Source organism: Delphinus delphis, chromosome 20 (assembly GCF_949987515.2).
Source record: "Delphinus delphis chromosome 20, mDelDel1.2, whole genome shotgun sequence".
NCBI lineage: Eukaryota > Metazoa > Chordata > Mammalia > Artiodactyla > Delphinidae > Delphinus > Delphinus delphis.
The window spans coordinates 40,484,410-40,507,935 of record NC_082702.1 but is presented as its reverse complement, the minus strand read 5'-3'; the positions used below and the strand labels follow the sequence as shown (position 1 = coordinate 40,507,935).

The window sequence follows — 23,526 nt, the reverse complement described above, 5'->3', positions numbered from 1 at the left end:
CTTATTCCAGGTGTAGGTGGGCCTTGGCCACACTGGTGAGGAGGGGGAAGAATGGACCCACGGCAGGGCTCACAGCAGACGGCCGGGGGTGAGGATGGAGGGGTGTGCACACCTCCTGGGAAAAATGGCAGCGGGGTCCACGGGGCAGAGCAGGGGGCTGGTGGCTTCTCCCTGCCCCACCTTGCCCTCAGTTCTGTCCCCCTTTTGGGTGGCCACCGGAAAAAAGGTGTGAATGGTAGAGCGATGGCAAAGGCAGCGGATGATGAAGCCCTCCTGCAGGCCTCACGAGGTTCAAGTCCACTCTGAGTGCCCAGGAGCCACAGAGGACAGGAGTGCTGACTGCCACCCGGGTGCAGGTAGAAAGTGGCCACTCCGATGGCATGCACCCCTCCATTCCTCCCTCCCTCCACGCCTCCCTCCCATATACTCTTCCATCTCTTCTTTGGCACACCTGACTCTGGGCTGGGAGCATTCTCCTCCTGATGGGGTACAGGAGGAGGGGCACCACAGGGGTCCCCTAAGTCTGTGGAGCGATGATGTGCCCCACTCGCCCTTCTTCTCTAAGCAGCCCGGTATAGCATGGCCCTCCAGGTCCACAGACACACGGGGAGGCCTTAAGCCGGGGCAAGGGGGGTGGCGCTTGTGGAAATGTTCACAGGTGTCACCCTTCCTGTCATCCTCTGGGCAACCTTCCAGGGCACAGAAAGCATGCATTCCTCAGTCAGCAGAAGCCAGCCTCCACTGTTGGGCCTTAATCCACACTCGCATGCATATGCACACATGGGTCCCTCCTCAGCCACTGTCCTTGGTACTGCCATCACTACCACAGTGTCCCCCATTTCAAAGCCCAGTAGCAAACCCTCCTGCTGTCTTCACCAGCCCTCTATCCAGTCTTCCATTTATTCTACGGTTACTTACTGAACATGAAAATGCACCAGAACATACTGTGTTCTAGGCTCTAGCATACTGCAGTGACCCAGAGTCCCTGCTATCATGGTTTATGTGCCCCGTGCCAGGTGGGATGTGATGTGTTACAAAGAAAAATGGCACAAATGAAGGGACAGAGTGGGGGGGCTATAGGAGAAGCCTCTGAAGATGGGCATTTGAGGAGAGCTCATCACTTTCCAAGCAAGGGGACAGGGAAAGGGCCTGAGGTGAGGATGTGCAGATGAGTGATGGGGTCTGCCTGGTGTTTTAAGATTGCTCTGGCTGCTGGGTGGAGAAGAGACTGGGGGATGGGATGCACGGGCAACAGCTGTGAGACAGGTTGTTGCCACGATTCCCCTGGGACTCACCTGTCCTGCCTCCCCAGGGCCCTTCTGCTCTGTCCTCTCCTCCCTTTTCCCTCACTCCTGCTCTGAAGAGCTCAGGAGAGCTCGTGGGCTTGGCTTGCCTGCCTCCAGCTACTCCTCAGGCAAGGCCAGTCTTTCTCCCCAGCCTCATCTCCCCCTCACACCGCTCATTTGCCCTTTAGGCCACTCCTCACTCATGCCATCCTGCTAGCTGCTTCCTTTGCATTTTCCTGTCCCTGCGTTTTGCCTGGCCCAGCCTGGAGTGTCCTTTCGGTCCTATCTTGGTGCCCTCTCCACTTTACCCTTGGCCTGGGGCATGTCCTTCATTTCATATGCATTGTTTCTGCCTGGGGGTACGTTGGCTTGCTCCTTTAACCCTGAGGCTCTGGAGGGTAGGGCCCATGTCTTATTCTGCTTTAAGTTAGGGCCATCCTGGAGCCCACCATGCAGGAGAGCCTCAAAGGCTGTGGGTTGTGAATGGCACCTTGGGTTGGGGTTTCCCAGGTTTTCTTGTCGTTTGGGGGAACAATGGTTTTACTTGTACTTGGACTCTGGGGCCCAGTGTCCTGGCTTTGGCCTGATTGCCCTGGAGTAGGCTCTGAGCCAACAGGGAGGTGGAGGCAGGGACAGGAGGTCAGGGTAGCAGCAGGGCACAACTGCAGGCGAGGGTCTGGGACCCAGAATCGGGGTGGGGACGGGGACTTGGGGTCCTGGGGAGGCTCAGCACGGCCGGCTCTCACCCCCCACCCTTGGGTTTCAGACCTGAAGCTGCACCTGCAGAGCACCGACTACGGCAACTTCCTGGCCAATGAGGCATCACCGCTGACAGTGTCCGTCATCGATGACCGGCTCAAGGAGAAGATGGTGGTGGAGTTCCGCCATATGAGGAACCATGCCTATGAGCCGCTCGCCAGCTTCCTGGACTTCATTACGTGAGTGTTCTCTATAGTGCCTTTTCCCCCCACTGGATGGGACAGCTCCTCTGTCAGCAGGGTCCTCCCGGGTTGGGTGGCTGGGCTGCTTATTCAACAATGCTAGGCCCAGGCCACCACCTATAAAATGGGGTCACCAGCCACTTCAGTGCTGTCTGGGAACTTGGTGGGCAGGCCCGAGTGTCCCACGCTGTAGTGCTGGATGAAGCTGCTTTCCCTGTGTCCCTGGTGTCAACAGGCATCAGGAATGACAGGAGCCCTTTCCCTCGTTCACCCTATAACACTCACCCTGAACACTCACCAGGCCCCCACTGCCCATGATGGTGTTGGGGGATAGGTAGAGCTTTGAAGAGTCAGGTTTTGGGATGGACCATTCAGGCCCTATGACCTTGTGTGGGCTGAGGCTCCTCTGTCGTCTCTGACCATGGCCCTGGGTCTCAGGGAGAAGTGGGGCAAGGCGGAGAGGGTGCTGAACACCTGGCCGCCTTTCCCAGTTCTGGCCCAGGCCCCCATGCTAACAACCCTTGGCTGCCCAGCGTTCTTACTGTCTAATCCTTGGGTGCAACCCTGCCTCCACTAAGCTCCTGGAGAAGAGGAAAGGACCCTGAGACCTACAGGCTGGGGAGGGCACTTGGATGAGACAGCCTCTGCTCACCAGGTGTGCCTGTGGAAACAGGGAGGTAGAGAGGCCCCTTCTGCCAGGATGGCCCAGGAGCCACGAGCCAGGGCCTGGTGGACAAAGAGTTGGCCCCGGCCCAGGTGGCTGCCCAGTGCAGGTGGTGGACAGAGACATCGGTGGCTGGCTTACATGAGCGTGCTCTGCACTGCTGGAGTGTGAGTGTGTGTTGTGGGGAAGCCTTTCCAGGCGCTCTTCTGGGTACTGTCTAGCTTTAACCCTTCCCTGCTGGTGGGACCCCCAGATCCGTGGGACCTGCCATACCTCCTACCCTTATACTTGAAGAGACAGGGCTGGATGCCTGCTGCTTGGCCTGCTTCCCACCCCCAGCCAGGAGCAGCCATTTACTCGCTCAAGTAGGGGCTGCAACCAGAAGGGCTCTATCCTTGGGTTGAGGCCACAGGCTGGGACACTTGAAGGGCTCAGGCTGGGAAGCAGGCTCAGGCTGTCTCCTGGCCACAGGCCTCCTTCCGGGGGACCTCCCTGCTGTCCTGGCTGGATCCATATCACACTGCCCTGGCCTCCATCAGGGTACAGCCGACATGGTCCTTCTGGGCAGGAGGCCAGAGATGGCATGCGTCTCGTGCTGCCACATTGGGGGTCATACTGCAGTGCCCATCTGTCAGTCAACCCCTAGCCTGGGCCTGGGTGTCCTTTACCCCAAGGCCAGAGCTGAAGGACATACCAGGAAGCAGTGCGTTTATTGCCAGAGCCCAGCCTTCACCTTGTTTGCACAGGGCTCCTTCAGCTTCCTGGTGAATGTTCTGGCCGTGCTAGCTAGGCTGGCCAGAGGAGGCTGACCCCATGCCAGTGGTCAGATGTCATCCATCCTGCTGCCTGCTTGGCCATCTGCCTGTGCTGCCAGCCCCTGGCCTGTCTTGGTGCCCTCAGAGGCTTGGTCTTAGCCTGCCAGGCCATGAAACTGGAGAGGGCTCTGAGCGTGACTGAGGCTGCATGGCCGCCAGCTGTTTGCTGGAGGTTGGCTGCAAGCACCAAGCATGCTTAAAGCAGCCAAGCACTATCCTGTGGCAGGCTGTCACTTCCCCGCCCCTTCCATTCATGGGTGAGTGTGGCTCACAGTCTTCCCATCCCCTCAGTCCTGCTCTGTCTCAGGAATAGCTCGGCAGCCACGTGTCAGCCTGTCTGAGCCTGTGGCTGCTTGTTCATGACCTCGTCATCTCCAGTGACCTGCTCCTCTGCTCTCCACTTGAGCCACCCCCACGATGGCTGCCCAAGAACATGTCACCACCTGGAACTGCTCCGGCCCTGAAATCGCTGAGTCAGGCACCCCGTCTCTACCCACAGCCTTCAGGCCTTCCCGCCCACTCTCAGCCCCTTGTGGGACATGGGTTCCGGACTCAGCAGGGCTCTGGATCTTGCTTCCTCCCCTGCCACCCCTTCTGTCTTCATTTTCCTCCCTCCCCAGCTGAGGTTCCCTGGTCCATCATTCAAGCACTCTTCTGCCAATATCCGCAGCGCTCTTGGCCGCCCATCTCATGGTCCCACCCGGCTGGCAGCTCCCCAGCCCTGGAGGAAGCCCAGCAGCCTCCAGCCTCGAGGCGCCCTCCCCCACCTCCGCTGCCGGGAGCAGAGCCGGGGAAGCCAGTGTTGGGTGGATTTTCCCTGCTGCCAGACATGCACACTTACTAGTTCAGCTGGCCTGGACTGTCCCTGCCCAGCTGGCCACTCGCTCTCCCTACTCAGCACCCTGCAGCTCCCCACCGAGGGTGGGAAGACCACCTCCCCATCTTAAACACCATTCATCTCCTGCCCCCAGCCTTCTCTCTGGGTAGATGGCCCACCTCTTCCTCCACAGAGACAGTAGAAGCCAGTCCACCTCCCAGCACTGTGCCTGTGCCCCTCTGCATTCCAATGGCAGAGGTACCCTCCTCTTCTCTTGGGTCCTTCTGCTGATGTCCTGAGTCCCCTCACCCCACTCCCTGAACCCTGAGGGCCACTCATCTGCACTTCTGTCTGTGCAGCCCCTTCCCTTCCAGATTCTTCCCAACAGCATCTAAACAAGTTCAAATCTCTCACACCATTAAAAACCCATCTTGTGTGGCCTGAACTTTTACATTCACTCTGTGTTCTCTCACCTCCTGCATCCTGAGCCTCCAGTCCGCTTCCAGCCATCCCATCACCCCACCAAAGGCCCCGGCTAAGGTCACCGCTGACCTTCATGTGGCCAGGGTCTCCAGACCTAACAGGAGCCACACCCGTCTTACCTCCTCCCAGCAGTCTCCTTTCTCCCATGGTGTCTCTTCTATTTACCTCCTTCCTCCCCGGCTGCTCCTCCTCTTCCTCCTCCACTCCATCTCCGTAACCTCCTCCACCCTGGCTCATCCCAGGAGTAAGGAGTGTTGCAAAAAGGGCTGAAGGCTTCCACAGGGGCCTGTCCAGGGGACCTCCCCAGGCCAGGGACTCACCACTGTCTTCCCTGAGGAGGTGGCTGTTTGGCTGAGGGGAAGGGCATTTGAAAGAAGAATTGGGGGAAGGCAGGGGGAACCATACATGTCCCGAGCAGGTGGAGCACGGGGCCCCTGGCTCTGTGACCCTCTGGGAAGGAAGCAGATACCCTAGAGATGTCCAGAGGAATGTTACCGGAAAGGAGAGTGCCATCCCCAGGTGATGGACTCGTCAGCTAGATACCCAATCCTGGATGTGGGGGCTTGAGGGAGCAATGCTAGTGCTACCCGCAGACAGAGCTGGCCCAGGATGGCTGGAACTGGTTTCTCCAGGAGGCAGTGAGTTCCTTGTCATTGCAGGTGTGCAAGCAGAAGCTGGGCAAGGTGTCCTCTGCCCTCCTGTGTGAGAGACAGTGTCCAGTGCTTTTGTAGATCCCAGCCAGCCTTGAGCCAACACACATGACCAGTATTCAGCTCTGGGCCAGGTGCAGTGCCAGGAGGGAGGGAGACTTATGGATGCAATAGGATGGGTGCCAGTGGTGGTGCAGATAGCTTCTGGGGAGGCCTGTGGGAAGCTGTCACAAATGGAACCAGGGGCTTCAGCATTGAGAGGACTCGAGGGTCAGATGGGGTTTGAGAGGCCACTCAGAGTGGGTGGCCAGAGTGGAGGCAGCTGCCTCATGTGTGGTAGACAGGCCCTGAGTGAGAGAGGTCCCTCTGAAGTAGGCTGTCGTCAGTCATGTGGTTTTGAGATGATTCAGCTCAATTTCATGGTGATAACATGGTGATAACATCACTGTACCAAGGGCTCCTTCCAGACTCAGCCATTCACTTGCTATCTGACATGGGGTGGAGCCTCTGTTGGGTTCTCTGAGCTTCAGAGGAGACTTTGATCTGGGCCATCCCATATGGTGTCCTATGAGAGAGTAGGCCCCAGAAGGGAAGCTGGGAGAGAATGGCTTGTGGAGAAGTGAGTTTGGTCTCTGGGGATTCCCAGGTGGGCCCCAAAGGCCTTGTCCTTAGATGAGTGAGCCTCCCTGGAGGGGCCGTCTCCAGTGTGTAGCACCTGCCTGAAGCCCAGGCACCCATTGGCAGAGCCCAGGCACGGTGACCTGCACCATCTGGGGGAGGTGAGGTCTCATATTCTACTGTGCCACCAGCCTGGAGTGGGCAGCTGGAAAGAAGCTTTGTCCTGGGACAATGGCCTCAAGTGCCCAGTGGGCCTGTCAGCACACCTGCCACTCTCCCCAGGTCACATTTTCCAAACCTTGGGCTCTGCTGGGTCACAGCGGGTATCAGGTGTCCTCAGGCCTCCCTATTCTGGCCCCCCAGCCCTCACTGTCCACAACCACCGTTTCTGAGATGATAGCAGGGTCTCTGTAGGCTGTGGTTTCTGGGTCCTGGGCTCGACCCGGCTCCGGCCCTGAGGGAGAGCCAGCACTGACACTGTTCTCCTGAGCCTGAGGGAGAGCATGCAGGTGCCCTTTGATGCTGAGAAGTCTCAGGTCTCAGGATGGGCCAGGGAGGACCCAGCTGGACCTCAGGAGAGGTGCAGGATTTTAATAAGGAGAAGGTCAGGGCATCACTGGCTCTGCTGGGGGCTGTACTTCAGTCATCCTAATTGCAGAGGGGAAACTGAGGCTTGACAGGTAATGTGCTGAAGCCACAGCTTGATATCTCTGTTCACTTTCCACCTGGGCAGTGCTCTGTAGGACTCAGATGTGATTGAGCACAGGTACGGTTACTAGTTGCTTCTGCTGGGAGCTGTAGTTGGGCCGACTGGGCTGGTAGTCATCATGGCCTATCCAGCGCCAAGCCTGGCCCCCCCGGGGCCAAATGATGAGACCATGGGAGCAAACCATCATGCTCCAGCAGGTGGCGCCAAAGGGCACAGCAGAGGGATAGGGCTTGGCTAGGGGCTGGGAAGACTTCTTGGAGGAAGTGGCTTTCTAAACCCCATCCCAAGACTTCTTTCGGCCCAGGCTGACTCTTGAAGGCACAGGGTGAGGGAGGGCCTCAGGGCAGAGGAATACAGACTGCCCTACACCCACCCCAAGAGGGCCTCTTTGGCCTGGCGGGCAGACGCCTGTCCACTCCCCAACTGTCTTCCTCTGGAGGGAGATGCTGACCAGCTGGAACCTCACACTCTCCTATTAAGGCCAAATGAAGGGAGGACTGGTGGAGTGGCTTTCTGGGGGCAGGGAGGCAGCAGCTCAAGCCAGACGAGGAGGAGGATTTCCCTGCCTGCTGAAGGGCTTCACCTTGGAGGAAAAGCAGACAGCTGGGCCGGCATCATCTCTGCCATGCCCTGCCTCCTTTCATCCCAGGAAAGGAGATTCTGGCTCTCATTGGGCAGGGGAGAGAAATCAGGGGCTACTGCCATAGTAACCTTGCAGTTGACCCGGGGGAGGGAGCCACTGGGCCTGGCACAGGGTCATCCAAAGCTGGTCTAGCCTGGATTAGAAGGGGGCCTTGGAAGGGGCTGGGGAGCTTTACTTGGCTTAGCATTTCCCTTGGTGCCCAGCCAGGACTTCTAGCAGGAGAGTCTGGGGGCAGCCAGGGGGTGCTATCACCAGCCCTCACATTTGCTGTCAGGGCTGAAAAGTGAATCATAGCCATCCTGTTCCACATCACTGGAGGGACAGCAGCAAAGCCAGACAGTGGAGTCTTCCCACAGGGCTCAGCTCCGAGCCGGGTCAGGACCCTGACGATTGCCAAGGCACCTTCCTTGGGCCCTGACACCAGCCCCATCCCCAACATAAATGAATACCCTGTGGTGCGAGGAGCGGAGAGGTTTAGAGAAAGGAAACTGACTTGTGAAGATTCCTCTGAGAAGACAAGGCTAGATGGGGAGTGTAGAGTCAAGGCATGGGGACCTGGACGTGGGTGGAGGTGCATGGACACTGACCAAGAGACATAGTGCTTCTCTGCTTTATGATGTGACAGGGCCTGGGGCCTGCAACCTCTGTGTCTCATATCCTCTGACAGTGGGGCTGGTGATGCTGGTGGTTGTGGGATCAGTTGGATAGAACAGCTCGAAGAGGTACAGCGTTCTCCCCGTCCCTGCCCAAAGTCTGGTGAGAGCGTGAACGAGCATCTTCGGGTTCGGGGGTGGGGACTTTGTGGCTGTCTCAGGGAACACGATGGCTAGAGCGGGGCTGGATGGGACACAGGTGGAGTGTTGCGGGGGTCCTGCGGTGCGTGAGATTCTGGAGGCATCAGGGGCACGAGGGATGTGCTGTCCAGGGTAGGGACAATGCAGGCTGGGGCTGGAGACCAAGGCACAAGCTCTGGCGGGATCTCTCTCAGGTCCCTCGACTCTGCCAGCTCTGTCAGGTTGGGGCAAAAGGCTGGCCGTTTGAGCCCCTCGACTCGCGGCTGTGAATGGGCCCTGCCTGAAGCCCTCAGTTTGAGAAGGCAGGCCTGTCTCTTCTCAGCACACATCCTGTGGCTGACCCAGCCGGATTGGGGGCAGAGAGAGGGCAGCTGCCTGGCCCCAAGCCCGGGAGAGCAGAGGTCATAGCAGGGCACTGGGCTGGGTGGGAGTTGGGGGAGTGTGTAGCACGCAGGGGGGTGGGGGTCAGGCGGGGACAGGAGCTGTGGTTTCTTCCTCCTGCCGCCTTCCTGGCAGGCCCTGTGGGAGTTCCCCCCGTAGCCAGCCCTCTGAGCTGAGGTCTAGGCCACCACCTCCTTACTTTTCTTCCCTTGGAATTGGGGGCCACTTCCTACCTTGGACAGCCTCAAGATACTGTCACAGGACAGCTGTTGGCCCACCCAACAGCCAGGGTGTGCTCAGTGCCCAATTCAGGGCAGCAGCCTCCAGTCCAGCTCCCACCCTTCAGTGGGAGCCCCACTCTGGCCTTGGAGCTGAACCCCCAGGCCTCATCCAGCTGCCTCATGCCCTGAGATCATCAGTGGTGACAAGCTGGAGGAATGTTGTGGCTCCTGCAGCCTGACTGGGGCCCTCTTGCCCTCTTCACTCCATTTCTCACACAGGTGACTACATGGAACTCTTGGCCACAGCCCCTTTGTGGCATTGTCTCAATGGGTGGAGGCAGAGCTTGCCCGTTGCCAAGTCTGAGCTGGGTAGCCCCACCCCTCCCCAGCTCTCCAGCCCCCTCTGCTGCCTGTACACTGTCCAGAGCGGGCCTTCTGTGCCGGAGGGGACTGACCTGAGCCCAGGCTCCTTCCAGGTCTCTGGGTCTCCTCCAGGCCATCCGGGTGGATCTTCAGGCCCTAAAGGAGGCAGTGCCCTGTCTTTGGAGTGGGCTGCACAGGGCAGCTGTCTGCCTGCTTGTCTCAGCCTGACTGACCAGGGGCCTTACTCCAGGGACCCTCCCTCTGAGTCTTCTCTGGTTTTCCCTAGAGAAGCTTCTCCCCACTCCACTCCTCAGCCTCTCCTCCTCTTGCCATCTCCCCCTCTGTCCCCACCAGCAGCCAGAGTGCTTGTGGTACTCCTTGCTTATATCCTGCTCATGGGTCCCTTGTGCTCAAAACGAAGTCAGGACCCTCAGCCGGACCCATAGGACCCGCCTCTAGGCTCCAGCCTGCTGGCAGCACCGTGCCGGTTCCCTTCCTTCTGCCAACCCTGACCGTGCTCAGTTCCTTGAGGCGTCCGCCACTTAGCAATTGCTTCCAGGCCTTTGCACACACTGTTCCCTCTTCCCAGAACACGCTTTCATCTCCCAGTTCTTTCATCCCCCATGCTGGCCCGTGCGCCTCACCTCCATGCGCCCATGCTTCCCGTGTCTTGCCAGAACACTGTTCACACCTGGGGGGTAGTTACTACCTGCTTCCTGATCACTCGTGGGGTATAAGTTCTCCCCCCGACCCAGGGAGGGGCCGTGTCTGTCCTGTGCTTCTGGTGCCGGAGGAGGGGGCACCCTTGGACAGGGAGAGGAGCCTGAGGTGGTGCTCGCCGTTGAGGGGCTGGTGGCCTGCGCTGCGTGGGGGCAGGGGCGTGGTGCTGTGCCAAGACTTCAAGGGCTGCCGCGCTGCTGTGTGCCTCCCGCAGTTACAGCTACATGATTGACAACGTAATCCTGCTCATCACGGGCACGCTGCACCAGCGCTCTATCGCCGAGCTCGTGCCCAAGTGCCACCCACTAGGCAGCTTTGAGCAGATGGAGGCCGTGAACATCGCACAGACGCCCGCCGAGCTCTACAATGCCATTCTGGTGGACACGCCCCTGGGTGAGCTACCCTGGCTGAGGAGGGAGGTGGCAGGCAGCGGCATCAGTGTCAGTGCCTCTGTGTGGGGTTTTCGGACCCCCGGGGGCGGCCCTGAGCCAGAAAGCGAGGTCCGCCCACTGCTGCTTACCCTTCTCTTCCCTTCCACTTGGCCTCCCATTCTCTCCTCCTCACCTGCCTTTTGCTCCCTTCCTGTTGCTTTTGCTGGGCCAGGCTGACTAGCCCCAGGGCCTGACTCAGACCATCTCATTTTGTGAATCTGTCTGATTTCTCCGAATGCAGAGGAAGGCTGAGCTCGCGGAGAGTGGAGAGAGGATTTCGGGTCCCTTGGAGTCTTGGGAGCTCTGACAGACTGTGGCCCTAAGCTGGGCTGGAGTGGCTTGCTGCCTGTGAGGCAGAGGAGGGGAGCAAAGAGCTTCACTTACCTCCACAAAGCAGATCCCAGGGGCCAAGTCAGGCAGTGTCCAGCAGGATGCAGAGTTCATGTCAGAGGCCAAGGAAGGAAGGGGAACTGGGAGCTTCCTTCAGGGCCCCACCTAGGCAGCACTGGCTCCTGCCTGCCTTGGAGGGAGTCTGGGGAGAAGGCACTAAGGCTGTCACCAGCTAGTGCCCTCACAGCCAGAGTCCTAGTCCCCAGGGCACCACCTCCAGGAAGCCACCAGGGTTGAACAACTGGGCCCTAAGCTGCACTTGGTCCTGCACTAAGAGGCCTAAGCCCTACTTGCTGGCCTTATCTGCACAAGATCTTATCTCTCACAATAACTCTGAACTAGTTCTGGGCTGTTGGTGGCTTCTTCAGTTTCTTCACCTTTAAAGAAGAAACAGACCAGTGAGTCCGTGGCTCCCTGGGGATCGAGGGGCTCTATCCTGCGTTGGCCTCTAATTCCCAGCCCTCCAGTGGCCCCCTGGGTCACTGCTCCATGCTCACCCAGCTGTCACGCTCATTCCTTGTTCTAAGGAGAAGGACGGTTTTCCAAATGTGGGCCCCAGGCTCTCCTGGGAGATGCAGAGAAGTGGGCGTCAGGCCCAGAATCCACAGCTGCCCCTCGAGAAGGGAGGATGTCACAGGCTCTTATGCAAGCCTTTCTTTGGCATGATCTGAGCTTGGGTCTGCCCCAGAGGCGATTAGATCATGTTATGGCTGGCCGCCTCCTTTATAAATCAGTTTTAGGAGCAAGAAGGCAGGAGAAGCTCAGGTCAGTACACATGGCCTGGAGTATTGCTTCGGCCACTTCTAAGGCAGTAGTCCAGACCAGGTTGAGTGCCCCCCAATTACCAGCCAGATGAGCCTTGTGGCAGGGGTCCTCTGTGCCCTGCAGGGGCAGTTGAACATTAGCACAATTCTTGCTTCGGCCGAGTCCACTCGCCTGCCTCTCATACCCACGTCTTTCCTCCCCAGCGGCTTTTTTCCAGGACTGCATCTCAGAGCAGGACCTTGATGAGATGAACATCGAGATCATCCGAAACACGCTGTACAAGGTAGTGCCCCTGGACCCAAGGGTGGTGAAGTAGGTGGGCGGGGCCACGGGCACAGTGGGCTGATGATTATGTGGGTGCTGGGACAGGACACAGCTGCTCCAGGCTCCTCTCCCAGGGGCTTATCTGCTCACTCTCTGGCTCCCGTGACTGGTGCAAGACTTCATGGAACAGGTTCTCCATCCCCTGGGCCCAGATCAAATCAGCAGGAGTGGCTGGTGCTCCGCAGCTTGGCCTGTCAGAGCGGGCTCCTGAATGGCCACTCCCCCTGCATCCAGGAGGGTTACTGGCCACCACCCAGGCCATAGCTCTCAGGCTCACCCCACCTGGACGGTCACCAGCAAGGACAGGCACCTGAGAACGGTGTGGGGAGGAACACAGCCAGGCATAGCCAGGTCCCTGTGTCCCCAGGTTCCCAGGTCTAGAACCAGTGCTGTGGCCCATCATCTTCAACCCCACCCACCTTCTGCTTCCCACCAGGCTGTGGGACAAGCTGGTGACCCCTGGAAATAGAGTGGGCTTGGGATTCCTGGCTCAGCCCTGCCCTGGCCCAAAGAGTTTAGGAGCAGGGCTGAGAGCCAAGGAAGGGGGCCGGCCAGGGACCAGTGAGGGCTTTTTGGGGCAGACTGGGCCCTGGCCACGGTGAGGACCTCTGAAGCCAGGACCTCTGATGGGTCAGTAGTGGGCAGGCCCTGAAGGGGGCCTGAAGATAGCACTGGCCAGCAGCCCTGCTGACCTAACCCTGAGAACGTCTGTCTCTTGGATCTTCATGGTGAGGCTCTTCTCCTGTCCTAGTTGGAGCTAGGTGGCCAACACAGTGGCAGCCTGAGCGCAGGCCCTCCAGTCTCCCTGCGGGGGTCTGGGCCAGGGTGCAGGGAGGGTCTGGAGGTAGGTGAAGAGCCTACCTGGAGGTTGTAGTAGTGTAGGCAGGGGGACAGCACATGCAGAAGCAAGTGTGGAACACGGGCCAAGCGGCAAGCAGTTTGCCGTGGAAGTGCAGGTTCCAGATGGACAGTGGGAGACAGGTCTGGAAAAAAAGGCAGGCACAGGATCAAGTCACCCAGCGTCTTGAACACCAGGCCAGAAGTTTGAATTTTATCCTGTGGGCAGGGTCGGCCAACGAAGGTTTCCAACAGGGCGGAGTATCATCAGAATGTGAGGACAGCCTAGAGGGGACAAGACTAGAGGTAGGAAGATTATTGGCTTCTTTACTCCTCGGGACTGCCCTAGGAGCTAGGTGGGCATCAGTATCCCCATTTGTAAGACAAGGAAACTGAGGGCTTAGAGAAGGAGGGTGGGTTGCCTGAAGCCACTTGCTAGACACTGGCAGCACGGCTCAGCTTGTCTGCAAAGCGAGCGCTCTCGCCTGCCAGTAGGGAGAAAAAGAGGGAGATGGGGAGGGTGGGGTGAGGGGGGCCATGGGGGGCGGGCAGGCAGTGAGAGCCGGCTCAGGTGTGCCAGTGCTCACGCTGCCCGCAGCCCCTGCCCACCCCCACGGGGCTGCTGCCTGCCCACCTGGCCCACTGCCAGCTTCCTTGCCCTGAGGCAGGGTGAGGGGTGCGGCTGTCCCCCCAGCCTCACCCACACCGTCACCGGGCCTGACTGGTTCTAGCTGGAGTCACTGGCGAGGGCTGCCCGGGCACCAGCTTGTAAACACCGACCCAATGATACAGGCACCGTGCCAGGACCGCCTGTCAGGCGATGTCCCAGCCCAGTGGCCACAGATGGGAGATTAGGTGGACCCCCAGTAGCGGGTGGGAACTGTAGGCAGCTGGTGCAGCAGACATGGGCTGGCAGACTCCAGGGGACAGGATGGGGGTGGGAAGGTGACCTTGGTACCTGGGCCTCTGGGGTCTTGCCAGTTTCTTCAGCTCCTGAGCCTCCTGAAGAGAGTCTGGGCCTATGCCACCAGTCTCCACCACCCTGGGGTCAGCGTCTCCAGGATCAGTCCAGCTCGGCAAAGGCTGGTGGCTTCCCCCACAGATAGGAACTGCAGGCCCCACTGGGGCAGGCCTGGAGATTTGGACACACCCAGCTTTGCTGGCCACGGGGAAGGAGGTGGCTGGGGACAGTCCCAGAGGGACTAAACAGTGCCACTAATCGATGGTAGGATTGGCAGCTACCACGCGAGCCCTCTGCTATGCTGGGGTCCACTCTCCCTTTCCAGGCTTCTTTCCTCCTGACCTGTTCTAGACTTTTGTTTCCTGTGACCCCAGTGGTCACCTCAGGCCTTCCCCTGAGCCCAGCTTGCCCAGTGCTGCTGGCCAGGCTCAGCCTGGGCTCGTGGACTCCTGGGTGTCATCTCACCTCCTCTCTTGGGTCAGTAGAACCTGTGGCCCACATCAGCAGGTGGTGGGTGGAATGTTCTCTGCTCCCTAGAGGGCAGACCTCGGTACAGAAAGCTTTCCCTGCCTCCCAGCCCTCACCCCCGGCTCAGGAGAATAGTCTCTAGCCTGTAGAGCTGGAGTTCTTGTGGCCATGCCACCAAGTGGGACCCCGGAGCACCTGAGTAGAGGGAGCTCCCCAGGGGTCATGAGACTGTCCCCCTTTCCTTGACATGGAGAGGTTCAGGGAAGGAAGCCTGCCTGGGCCTAGCTAGTTTCAGGAATTAGTCGTGGGAGGGACCTGAGGCCTGGGCTGACCTGGCTGCTCCTCATGCCCAGCAGATCCAATTTGCCTGGGCAGGAAGTGCTTGTTCCCACCGGCAGCCTGTGTGTCCAGCCATCACATTGCAGGGCTGACATCTGTGCCGGCAATAACCACCCCTCAGGAGGAGCTGGGCTGACAGTACAGTTTGGTTCCTGCTGCGTGATGCCTGGGAACTACCTAGGGGATGGGAAGAGGAGGAGGTGCTCTTTAAGGTGGGGTGCTGAGAGGGGCCAAGGCACCCAGTCCAGGCCATCCCCGTGAACTCTCAGGGGTCACCATCCTTCACTGGCCCATCGACACGTGGTTTTCTGAGGAGAGAGGGGAGGAGGGGAGGTTTGGGGGAAGGGCAGGCAGAGCAGCAGGGGGAAGACGGAGCCCTTCTCTGAGCCTGGCACTCCATGGGATGGGGGTGTGAGGGGCACCGCACCATGAAGCAGACAGTGGGCCAGAAATTGTTCTGTAACTACTGGGTGGGGAGAGGCAGCAGGCTACTGCTACTCGGCTGATTAACAGTCGGAAATCTGTGGATGTTTCAGGGGCTCTGACACGGGGACTGCCCTGGCCACGGGTATGATGTTTGGATTCACCATGAAAGGGGTCAGGGAGGGAAGGAGGGAACTGTGAGGAGGAGGCCTGGCAGACCCCCTCGAGTCTCCCTGCCTGGGCTGAGGGAACCCCATGCTCTGCACAGGCCTACCTGGAGTCCTTCTACAAGTTCTGCACCCTGCTGGGTGGGACCACAGCCGATGCCATGTGTCCCATCCTGGAGGTGAGTGCCTGCCCACCCTCCCGCCTGCTGGTCCCCCATCCCTGGCCTGGGGGAAGCCCTGCCAACTGACTGGCTGCTGCCTCCCTCCCCGTCCCTCTCTCCTCGCCTGTGCGCTGGCCCCGCAGTTTGAAGCAGACCGCCGCGCCTTCATCATCACCATCAACTCCTTCGGCACAGAGCTTTCCAAGGAGGACCGTGCCAAGCTCTTTCCGCACTGCGGACGGCTCTACCCTGAGGGCCTGGCCCAGCTGGCTCGGGCTGACGACTACGAGCAGGTCAAGAACGTGGCCGACTACTACCCGGTGAGTGCCCTGGCTGTTGAACGGTGGGCGGGCATTTGGCACCCACGTCCCCACCCCATACCCAACAGCACCCTCATGCTCATGCTTCCCCCTGCTCCCTGGGGCCAGGAGTACAAGCTGCTCTTCGAGGGTGCGGGCAGCAACCCTGGAGACAAGACCCTGGAGGACCGATTCTTCGAGCATGAGGTGAGTGCTGGCCCTGCCCATCCTAGGGAGGGGTTGGTGGCTTAGGCCTGACTCTGGTCATGGCCACCTGCACACCACTCCTGCCTGTGTCTGCAGGTGAAACTGAACAAGCTGGCCTTCCTGAACCAGTTCCACTTCGGTGTTTTCTACGCCTTTGTGAAGCTCAAGGAGCAGGAGTGTCGCAACATTGTATGGATCGCGGAGTGCATCGCCCAGCGCCACCGAGCCAAGATCGACAACTACATCCCCATCTTCTAGCACCCTGGCCCAAGGCTCCCCACAAGTGTGTGTGCGCGCCTGTGTGTCTGCGTGTGCTGTGACAAAGCTCACGGCTCACCTATGTGCCCTGGGGGGTAGCACACTGTCCTAGTGGCTGCCCAGCTTCCCTCACCCTCTCTGAGACTGCTCTTGGGCCTGAAAAGGGGCTGGGCACCTGCTCCCCCCACCAAGGATGGACCAAGCCCCCCACCTCCAGAGCAAGGAGGCCCCCTCAGCCCTGTGTTTACAGCCGCTGACGTATCTGAGAAGCATGTGGTCACTTTTGTGTTCCTCCCTAACCTGAGAACCCCTGGGGGCAGCGTGAACCTCCTCTTCCCTCAGCGGGTCCCCCAGAGCCGTGGCGCAGGGGCAGGATAGAGCGTGCATGTCCTTGGGGAATAGGGGAAGTAGCTCTGCCCCTCTGAGACAATAAAAACTGCCCTCTCTAAGCCCAGCTGTCTTCTGTCTCCTTTGGGCCCTAGTCCCTCTCCCAGATCCCCAACTCCCCTCGGGCCCCACCCTCGCTGAGCCCACCCCCACCTAAGCCTTCTACCTTCCTTTCTCGGGTGGCAGCCCTAGGCTGGCCCTGTCCCTGTGCGGCCAGATTCCTCAGGGTGGGGAAAGTCAGTGGAGGATTAGCCCCTTCCTTTGCTGGAGGCTCTGACAGGCCTGTGGTGCTGGCTCCTGACTCTAGAGGGCGCCCAGGCCTCCCTCTGCTTCATTGAGCCCCAGAACTCCCTGGGCTGGGGTCATTACCCCCATTTCACTATGAGGAAACCTATGGATAAATGATCTGCCCAAGGTTGTTGAAGGGGGTTGGGTGTAAACCAGAGTCTATGCCCAGAGCCTCGGCCCCCAGGCGGTGCCCAGTCTGTTTCACAGCCACAGCCTGTCACCTAGGCGAACATAGCATCTCCCCCATTCTAGGAGAAATAAAAATTTGTCTTTATTCAAAAAGTGGCAATCAGGCAAGTAGAATATGCAGCCTCCCTGTGGCTTGGGGGGCTTGGGGTGGGTGGTCAGGGCCCTAATTCTTGAGCCAGTCAAGAAACAGTGGGATTCACCCTTCAAATTGCAGCACTGAGGCACTGGTGCCAAGAAATAATCCTGAGGGGGTCCCCAACCTTCCCAGTCACTCCTTAGTTTGCAGAGGCACTGTCTGCAGGATCCTGTCAAAGGCTACAGCTGAGTCTTGCACTAAACTCCCCATCCAGCTGGGTTCTCCAAGGTGCATGGTGGAGCCTTGTGCCCAGGAGGGTCTGTTTGGGCTCATGAAGCAGGAGAGGCCCAGAGGTTCACAGGGAAGCAGCCTCACCAGGCCTGGCCTGTGACATTGGCAGTGGGTGGAGTTGGGGTCCTTTAGGCCAGGCTTTGGGGCAGACCTGGGGGGTCAGAATGCCCAGGGGAGGACCAAGGGCATAAGGGATCTCCTCTGCCGGAGCAGTTCTATGCACGTACTGCTCCTTGGGCAGTGGGGGAAGGGCCCGGTTTAGGGCCTGGGTCCTGGGCTACATCCCGGGCAGAGGTAAGGCCAGGCTGTCCAGGCCGCAGTGCTCTTGGCACATAGGGACTGATGAAGAAGGACTGCAGGAAACGGCGCCGCAGGCCCTCAGGCAGGTAGTAGTGGATGAAGTACATGAGCCCCAGGCCATGGCCTGGGTAATAGCGGCGGCGTGGTTGAGCCGCCAGCAGCGCATCGGTGATGGCATCTACAACCGGGCTGAGGTCTGGCAGTGCTTGGCTCAGACAATGCAGGAACTGCCCGTTCAAGTGCTCAATGTAGTCCTCACCGTAGGCCTGCAGCAGCTCTCGGGGCAGGTTGGCCAGCAGCTGCCGCTTGCGCTCTTCCCACTGGTCCATGTCTTTCACTGCCTCTGGGGAAGGAGTGGCAAGGTCAGAGTGGGGTCTGTTAGGGGAGCCAAAGCCAGACCCAGGTCTCTCTAACTCACAACCTGAGACCTGCCCCCAGCCAAAGCCATGCCCATTCCTCAGACCCAACCCCCCTCCAGAGAAGACCACACCACTTCACCTTCCCCCCTCCCCCACTACACCACACAGGCCCCAGCCCCAAATCCCTGAACCTCACCTGTCTTGAAGCAGGCAGGCTGGATGACGCTGACCTTGACACCCCAGGGCAGAAGTTCACAACTGAACGTGTCCATGAGCAACGCGACAGCCGCCTTGGAGGTCCCATAGGCAGCCAAGCACGGAAATGGCATGTCTCCTGGGGATGGATTGGGAGTGGGCATCTCAGCCTAGGCCAGGGGCTCCAGCACCTCTCCCCGCCCTGCAGGGGCACCTTTTCTGCTCTGGTGTGGGAAGACCCTCACCTGCCGGGCTGCTCACGGTCACGATGCGCCCGCTGGAATGGCGCAGCAGTGGCAAGAGGCCCTTGGTCATCTCAAGTGTACCGAAGAAGTTCACCTCCATGCAGCTGCGGAACGTGGACACTGGAGACAGCTCCGCATCTGCTACGAGGATGTTCTGACCCGCGTTGTTGACCAAGCCCCACAGACCTGAAGGCATGGAGCCAGGAGGGAAGCTGAGGGTCAGCTTGGCAGCAGACCTCCAACCCCTGCCCCCTCACACCTGCCGAGCCGCGCCCTTTCCTCGCGCAGCTGAGCCTACTGACCAGTGCTGGCGGTGTGGGCCTTGGTGAACTCCAGCACGCGGCTAATGTCCGCTGGCTTGGTCAGGTCCATCTGTAGCAGCTTTAAACGAGGAGAACAGCAGGCACGCAGCTCTAGGGCACCAGGGCTATTCAAATCCAACACGGTAGCCAGCACTGTGAAGCCCAGCGCATCCAGCTTCTTGGCCGTCGCCTTGCCAAAACCAGAGTCACAGCCTGGCCAGGGAAGGACAGCCAGTGAACTCCCACTGTGGCCGAGTCCGGCCTGAGACAACCCCAGGGTCACCACGGTCTGGATGGGATCCAGGCCTCTGACACCCAACGTACCAGCAATCAGCAGCCCTCCCTTCTTTTCCTAAGCCCATCTCTGGCAGGCTTTGCCCCTCTGGCTGAGCACCTGAGTACCAACTCTTTCACAACTGTCATCTCCCTGACGACTCATAGCTACCCCATCAAACGTGGCTTATGATCCCCACTTTACAGATGAGGAAACTGAGTCCTAGTAATGCTAAGTTGCTTCCCAAAGTCACTCAGCCAGCATATAGTAAGGTCAGGACTCTATTGCAGGTCAGCCAGTCCCAGCTGAGACCCAGTCCCAGTTCTGATGTCCTTCTGTCTGGTCGATATCAGGCCTCAGCTCGCATGCGCAGTATTACTGCACAGCCTCCCTCCCTTTCTCACTGCCTTTGCCCAGGCTTCTTCTTCTTACCTGGACACTGAAGCAGCCCCCTTTTGTAGTGCTGTCTCATCTTGCCCCCTTGGATCCATTCTCTACCTAAGCAGCCAGAGGGATCCTTCCAAAAATGACAATATCCCTCTGCTGCTGAAAACCTCTCCAAGGCTCCCCACAGCCCTTAGCATGAAGCCGAAGTCCTCTATTCCCATCATGCAGACCCTGTACAACCTGAGAGCCACCTTCCATTCCAGCCTCAACACCCTCAACTATTATTCCTGGCTCTAGGCAAGTTGGAGGCCCATCCGCATTTCACCCCCAACCACCACCCTTGGAATTCCAATCAGTGGCAACACTGGAGCATTCTCTGAGCCCCAGACCACTTGCCCCCAGCACAGGGGCACAATGGATGAAGATAAGAACAGATCTGCGTTAGAATCCCTTCCCATGCCCACCAAGTGTGACCTGAGGTCAGTTACCACTCTTGGAGGCCTAATTTCCTGTCTTTGGTATGTAGAGAGATGGACCACCAGGCAGAGCCAGCCAGTGGGTCTGATAAACCCCTGCTTCCTTGATTGTTCTCATTCCAATCCGGCTCCACAGGTGGCCAACCAGGGCTAGGAGCAGTGAGGGAGGAGGCTCTCTGGAGCCTGCCCCCGTGGTGGTCTTGCTGAGCAGAAGCTGCAAAGTGGTTCTGCACAACCAGTTCCCCCCATTTCAGCCCTGTCCCCTCTGTTAAGGCAGAGAACAAAGCTAGGCAGGGGTCTGCAAGCTGGGCTTTGTGTGGCTGGGGACCCACCAGCCAGCCCCAGCTGAGGGGTATTTCCTGAGCAAGTCTGGCTGGGGGAGGGGCGTGAGCACCCTTGTGTGTGTGTGTGTGTTTGTGTGTGTGTCCCCATTTGCCTAAGCTCCCTTCCAGAGCAGACAGCCCCTTCACAGGGAAACTGAGGCCTTCCAGAACCTCAGCTCTGCGGTCCCAGCACAGTCACCCAAGCCTTTCACACGCTCTTGCTCACCTGCACACACATTTGGACACCTGCACATAACTCCAACCTACGTGCAGTGAGCCATGAACAACAATGGGCTCACTCCCATGAGACCCCAGCAGTGCAGAGCTGTGCACACAAGGCACCCGGCCACTCAACCCAAACCCTGACCCCAGGGCTGAGCTCCCCAAGTAGCCTTGGCCAGCGGTTCTCCGGGAGGGGTGGGTGGCAGCCTCAAGACACAGCGTTCCTAGCAGGTGAGGCAGGGCCTGGTCACCTACTTGTCTGGCAGTCCGTGGTGAGAGAGGAAACCCCAGAGTTTGGGGGCATTGGGAAGCTTGGAGGCCTACTCTTGATGCTTACGTGGGGTGGGCTGGGCAGTCTTCTTCCCCTCCTCCTTCACGGGGCTTTGCAACCAGAGCTGAGGGAAGCCCAAGTCACAAAAGGCATCCCTCCTCTCACCTCACTCTCAGGCTCGAGGCTAGGAGATGTAACAGCGGCAGCACAAAGGCCTGGGGTGAGATCCCAGGAAAGACTGCCTGGGTCACTAGTATCTGCAGATGGCCTGGGTCCTGTTGAGATAACTCATTAATTAGAAGGCAGGAGGGGAGCTGCCTCATCCCTGGGGAAAGAAGCTCCCTGCTTCATACCAGGAGGTCTGTCATCTCTCCTTCCTTAAACCAATAAAACTGGGGTCCCTTGAAACTTCATACTCCACCCTGAACTAAGGTCTCTCCTATCCAGCCTGAGCCCTGCTCTGTCTCCACCATCTTAACTGAAGCCCAAACCCTCATGCCACCTTCACCCACCTCAGTACATTCTGGCTTCTTGCCAGGCATTCAAGGCCCCTTCCAAGGAAACAACCTTATATCCCACCACATCTCAGCAGCCAGACTGGTTACTGACTGTCCCCTGCCCAGGCCATGCTCATTCCTGCCTCAAGCTTCTATCCCACACCCTTTGTCTGATCCAAAACACCTTCCACACTCCACCTATCTCCATCCAGCCTCTGAGGCCCAGCTCAAGGATGGCCTTCTCTGGGAAGTTCTTCCAGCTCCATCTGATCCTGCAGGGCCCCCTGCTAGACTGAGGTCTCCGAGAAGCCAGTCAGCCGGTGGCTGCCCCCAGCCCAGGCCCAATGCAAGGGCAGAGCCCTGAGCACCTGTCCAAAGCCATGGGGCTTAGGGGAGAGACCGGGCTGCCCCTCCCCCATACAATGGAGCCAGTGCCCACTGGTCTTTCTCCCCCTCCCCACTTCAGGCTGGGCCTCAGCTCCTCCTTCCCTCCTTCTGATGACAGATTTATTCCTTGCTCCACACAAAGAGAGCTCAGCCAGGTGACCAGAGGCACCTGAACCCAGCTCTCCAAGACCTCACCTCCTTCCTGGGCACAGAGGACCAGGAGGAATGGCGGTGGCGTGCTGGGTGCAGACTCTGGACAGCTACTTCAGCAATTTAGGTTTGGGTGGTGGGATCTGAGAGGCAGCTGAATGCCCAGCTGTCCCTCATGATGACCTCAAGCTTTTCTGGACTCCAAGGAGCCCAGACAATTGGGGGTCCTAACTCTTCATCTAAGCCTATTCCTCTAATCCCAGGGAAGAGGAGATGGTACCTCCCACGTGGGGATGTTAGGCAGAGTTCAAAGGGTGACCATCCTCTGAAGTCCCTCAGAGCAGTGTCCTCTGTCCGAAGACTGCTCTCTTGGACAGGGACATAGCATAAACCCCAAACTCCAGAAGCCTCCTTCTTTCTTAGCTACAAGTTTCCCCTGTGCACCTGCCCGCTCCCTGCCTCATTTTCCCTCCAACACTCCCTGAAGCCACAGGTAGTTAACCCGGACTTGGGGAGGTGCCCTGCTCTTCCTACTAGGCTGGTTCCCTGCACCCAGGGGAGAGGGACTCCCCCACTCCTGGGCTAGGGGTCCCGCCTTGCCTTGGCATGCCCACGGGGAGCCCTCTGAGTGTCCGGCCCCGCCCTCGAACCTGAAATCCCCGCGCTCCGTGCCCCGCGCACTCACCGGTGATGAGCACCGCGCGAGTCGCCACGGGCAGGCGCTGCGGGCGCGCCAGGCGGGACAACACGATCCAGCCGGTGGCGGCCAACACGGCAAGTGCGGCCAGCGGGGGCAGCAGGCGCTGGCACAGCCAGTCGAGCGCGGCCAGCAGCGCCAGCGCCGCCAGCAGCGGGCGGCCCAGACGCAGGTCCGCGCGCAGCAGCTGCAGCAGCGCACGGGCCGCCACAAGCAGCCAGGCGCCGCCCGACGGCCAGGGCCAGCTCTCCATGGCGGCCGGGCCGGGCTGGGCCGGGGCGGGGCAGGGGCCGGGCTGGAGAGCAGGGATTGGGACTCGGGGCCGGGTCGCGGGGTGGTGCAGAACACCAGCCAGGGGCGGGAGAGATACTCGCTTTCTCTGTTAGCCCTCGGGCCGAGTTTATAAAGAGCCCCGGGGGCGGGGGCGAGGGCGGAGCGGAGGCGGGGAAGGGGCGGGGCTTTCCTTACTTCTCTCCTCTCACCCACTGCCCGGCAGGTGCCCCCACCTCTACCTCCCGCCCTCTACCACGCCCCCGAGGCCAGATCCGCTTTCGAAGAAGCCAGAACCGAGTCCCAAAGTTGCTGCTCGAGGAGCAGCCGCCTCGCCACCCGCCGCGCCCGGGAGAGGTCCTGTCGGTCTAGCCCTAGTGCCCCGCATCCGCTCACTCCTGCGCCCCGACACGTGCGCTTTGGGCGGCTGAGCCGCGGCTCCCAGGTGAGCACATCCACAGCTCACACTTGCTCGGGACGCCTGAGGACACGCGCAACCTTCAGCCAAGTTCCCCACACTGACAGCACCGCCGCGGTCGCCGGGCTTGCCGGAACACCACGGGCAACCAGCTCGCCCTCACCAGGCAGCCGCGGCCAACGCCGGCACACGTAACGTACTCGGACGCCCTGCGCCGCTGCAGGTGCCTAGCACACACGCCCTGACGTGCTCTCACACCTAAGCTGCCCGTAGCCACCGACCGATTTGGGGCAGGGGGCTGGGGGGAGGAGGGTGACCGACCGGGTTCGCGAGAGTCTCTGCCCCGCCTTGCCCCTTCCTTCCACTTTCCAGCCCTGGGGATGCAGC

The 23,526-nt window shown here is 59.6% G+C and overlaps 2 protein-coding genes across 2 annotated transcripts in view; one reads left to right on the top strand and one right to left on the bottom strand.

Moving 5' to 3' along the window:
* The window catches only part of ATP6V0D1 (ATPase H+ transporting V0 subunit d1), a 38,203-nt gene extending 21,598 nt beyond the window's left edge, over positions 1-16,605 (top strand). Inside the window, exons 2-8 of the mRNA XM_060000314.1 lie at positions 2,053-2,224; positions 10,320-10,498; positions 11,895-11,974; positions 15,312-15,389; positions 15,515-15,691; positions 15,800-15,877; positions 15,974-16,605. Coding sequence (XP_059856297.1) covers positions 2,053-2,224; positions 10,320-10,498; positions 11,895-11,974; positions 15,312-15,389; positions 15,515-15,691; positions 15,800-15,877; positions 15,974-16,135 — 926 coding nt within the window. The 3' untranslated portion in view covers positions 16,136-16,605. The remainder of the gene's footprint in view (positions 1-2,052; positions 2,225-10,319; positions 10,499-11,894; positions 11,975-15,311; positions 15,390-15,514; positions 15,692-15,799; positions 15,878-15,973) is intronic.
* A 463-nt stretch (positions 16,606-17,068) lies between these two features.
* HSD11B2 (hydroxysteroid 11-beta dehydrogenase 2) lies at positions 17,069-22,704 on the bottom strand. The gene is made up of 5 exons (XM_059999059.1): positions 22,440-22,704; positions 18,768-18,980; positions 18,466-18,651; positions 18,222-18,359; positions 17,069-18,009 (listed from the first exon to the last, which is right to left on the bottom strand). Exons 1-5 carry the CDS (start codon positions 22,702-22,704, stop codon positions 17,582-17,584), a joined length of 1,230 nt encoding a protein of 409 aa, XP_059855042.1. The 3' UTR covers positions 17,069-17,581.
* Between the last annotated feature and the right edge of the window lie 822 nt (positions 22,705-23,526).